General features: G+C 58.4%; 1 protein-coding gene across 1 annotated transcript in view; it reads left to right on the plus strand.

The window, feature by feature from the left end:
* Positions 1–3,269, plus strand: part of KIAA2013 (KIAA2013 ortholog) — an 18,808-nt gene extending 15,539 nt beyond the window's left edge. Inside the window, exons 3-4 of the mRNA XM_006145442.1 lie at positions 837–1,690; positions 3,091–3,269. Of these exons, the coding sequence (XP_006145504.1) occupies positions 837–1,690; positions 3,091–3,108 (872 nt within the window). The 3' untranslated portion in view covers positions 3,109–3,269. The remainder of the gene's footprint in view (positions 1–836; positions 1,691–3,090) is intronic.
* Positions 3,270–3,275: the final 6 nt, after the last annotated feature.

Here is a 3,275-nt window from a genome sequence, read left to right on the forward strand (position 1 = left end):
CGTGGCCAGCCACAGTTCACATCCTAGACCCAGAGGCTTGAAACTCATTTTGGAAGAGTGTGTGTGTGTGTGTGTGTATGTGTGTGTGTGCCTAAAATCTCAGGAGAGATTGGAGAAGGGATTATAGCCTGATCCTCCTCTTTGCGGCGTGATTTCTTACTTTCCTTCTATCTTGGTCTGTCTCTCTGGTGAGCACATGCACTCTATGGCAAAATCCTTGAAAAATAAAAAAGAACAGCTTTCTTATTTGCCTTTCATCAAGCTCACATCTCTGGATCCTCAACTGCTTTTCTTATGAAAGAGTCACTGCATCTCCCAAATCGGTCCCTGATCTGCCAATGTCTCCCTGAAAATATGGCAACCAAATTCTAGTCTCAATATAAAACTGAATTCTCTGGACATTTTAATGTTTAATTGAGATTGTTATATGAGGGACCAGCAATTAGCATAAAGGCTATGTCGCTGGACTCCCACGTAGTCAACCGCAGTTTGAATCATGGACCCTGTGGCTTAAACTCAACACTGGGTGCGTGTGCGTGCGTGCCCAAGATCCCGAGAGGAGAAGAGAGGAGAAGAGATTGCAGCGTGGCCATCCCCTCTGAGGAGTGATTTCTCGCTTTCTGTCTCTCTGTCTCCCTCTGTCTTTCTGGCGAGTGCATGTTCCCTATAGCAAAAAAAACTCAAAAGAGACAAAGACAGGCAGGATGGGAGGCAAGCTGCTATCTCCATCACTGGGGACTAAAACCTCCCTTCTCTGTTGCCCTGGTGTTTGTCTCCTGACTTCTGCTTCCCAGCCGTGCCTGTCCCCGTTAATGGACAGCCTGTGTGTATTGCAGGAGTGGAGATGAAGAAGATCACAGACGCCCACACGCCGTCCGGCCTGACCGTGAACCTGACGCTGTACTACATGCTCTCCTGCTCACCAGCCCCGCTGCTCAGCCCCTCCCTCAGCCGCCGGGAGAGAGAGCAGATGGAGTCGACGCTCAACTACGAAGATCACTGCTTCAGCGGCCACGCCACCATGCACGCCGAGAACCTCTGGCCGGGGCGGCTGACCTCTGTCCAGCAGATCCTGCAGCTGTCCGACCTGTGGAAGCTAACCCTGCAGAAACGTGGCTGCAAGGGGCTGGTGAAAGTGGGTGCCCCGGGCATCCTGCAGGGCATGGTGCTCAGCTTCGGGGGGCTGCAGTTCACAGAGAACCACCTCCAGTTCCAGGCCGACCCCGACGTGCTGCACAACAGCTACGCGCTGCACGGCATCCGCTACAAGAACGACCACCTCGACCTGGCCGTGCTCGCGGACGCCGAGGGCAAGCCCTACCTGCACGTGTCCGTGGAGCCCCGCGGCCAGCCCGTCAAGGTCTATGCCTGCGAGGCGGGCTGCCTGGACGACCCCGTGGAGCTGACCTCGGCGCCTGGGGGCCACACCTTCTCGGTCATGGTGACGCAGCCCATCACACCGCTGCTGTACATCTCCACCGACCTCACGCACCTGCAGGACCTGCGGCACACGCTGCACCTCAAGGCCATCCTGGCCCACGACGAGCACATGGCCCAGCAGGACCCCGGGCTGCCCTTCCTCTTCTGGTTCAGCGTGGCCTCCCTCATCACCCTCTTCCACCTCTTCCTCTTCAAGCTCATCTACAACGAGTACTGCGGGCCCGGAGCCAAGCCCCTCTTCAGGAGCAAGGTAGGAGGTGCCGCCTTTTTGGAGACCGAGGCCCGGCCTTGTCAGTCCTGTGTTGGGGAGGGGGTAGGCCTGTGCAGGAGTGGGGTGTCCTTCCGAGCCCAGCCCCTCAGCCTCAACACCAGGGATCGAGGAGGGGCGTGTCTGAGAGGAGTCTGTCGCAGGTGGTGCTGTGGAGACCCGGTGTGAGTGGACGGGCTCCCGCCCTCCCGGACAGACTTCCTCCCACCGTGGTCAGCGTCCCCATAACTGCAGCGCAGCCCCAGCCGACTCAGTCTCTATCCCAACTGCTCGTAGGAACCCTCCTCCCCTCGAGGGCCTCACTGGTTCAGAGGTCAGTCCTCTGGGTGGGCCTCAGTTCCAGGTGGTCATCTTGTCAGCACAGGACAATGGGACATGCCATTCCCCTCCTGTTGCTGAAACACCTGCTCCCAGGAAGCCACAGGACTGTCATCTAGGATTATCTCGGGGACCAGCAGTGGTGTCACAGGGTGCTGCCATTTGCCCTGCCAGCCAGGCGCCTGTGCCTTCTCGCTCACAGGGCTTCTCAGGACAGCCCAGAGGGGAGCCCAGAGGGAATCCACTGTCAGCAGCAGAGCTGAGCTTTTCCTTTTCTCTCCCCTTCCTCATCTGTCCTCCCTCCTGCCTCGCCCCTACCCGCTCCTTCCCCTTCCCTCCTCCTCTTCTCTTCCTTCTGTCCTCTCGTCTAGCTGTGGTGACACTAGAGGGGTGTCCGAGCTCAGGAGAAAGTCCCCGTCACGCCCACAGAGGGGCTCTGGTGTCCCCAGGCCGGGACTTGCGAAGGCAGCGGCACTCGAGCTGGGAGGCAGGTAGAGTCCCTCAAGCTTGAAGAACAAATTGAGAGATCAGAAGTAATTTAAAAATAAACGAACCCACCAGAGGACACTGACAATTATTGTCTTTGATGTTAGGCCTTCTGCATGGGTGGCTTTCTGCAAAATAATCATAACCTTGCCAGGAAGGTTAATAGCTAACTTCCTGGGGGCTGGACTGGCTGGGCTAGAACAGGTGCCGGATTTGCACGGTGTGGGTGAGGCCGTCTTTGAAGCGGCCGCTGTTCCCTGCTGGCTGGCAGCGTCCCCGCTCTTGCTCTCGGTGCACCTCGGTTCCCACACAGTCGGGAGACGAGCCAGACCACCTTCAGGGGGTCCTGACCACGTCCCTTGTTGGAACGGGGCCACGCCAGAACAGCCTGTAACTCCCCCGCCTCGGCCACTGAGCCCAGTCACCGCAGCATGCCCTGGGCCAGGAGCCGTGTGCACACCTGGACCAGGACAGGGTGCACCAGGTGGCCCCCTGCTCCCGGGCCTGCTCCTCGGGGTTTCTGCAGCTGTCCCCGGGGCGGGCTCTGAGCAGTAACCACTGTGCTCTTGGTTGAACAGGAAGACCCCAGTGTCTGAGCCCACAGCCCTGCTCCCAGCACACTGGCACAGCGCCCAGCACTGAAAGCCGCTGCTCCGAACAAGGGTCCTTTGGAAGCACCCACCCTTTGTGCCTTGTTGGGGAAACGGTGACGCAGAGTGTTGTGGATTCTCGAGTCTGCATCGGAAGGAGGAGCGAGCGTCGT

This window comes from Tupaia chinensis, unplaced genomic scaffold (assembly GCF_000334495.1).
Source record: "Tupaia chinensis unplaced genomic scaffold, TupChi_1.0 Scaffold000146_1, whole genome shotgun sequence".
NCBI lineage: Eukaryota > Metazoa > Chordata > Mammalia > Scandentia > Tupaiidae > Tupaia > Tupaia belangeri.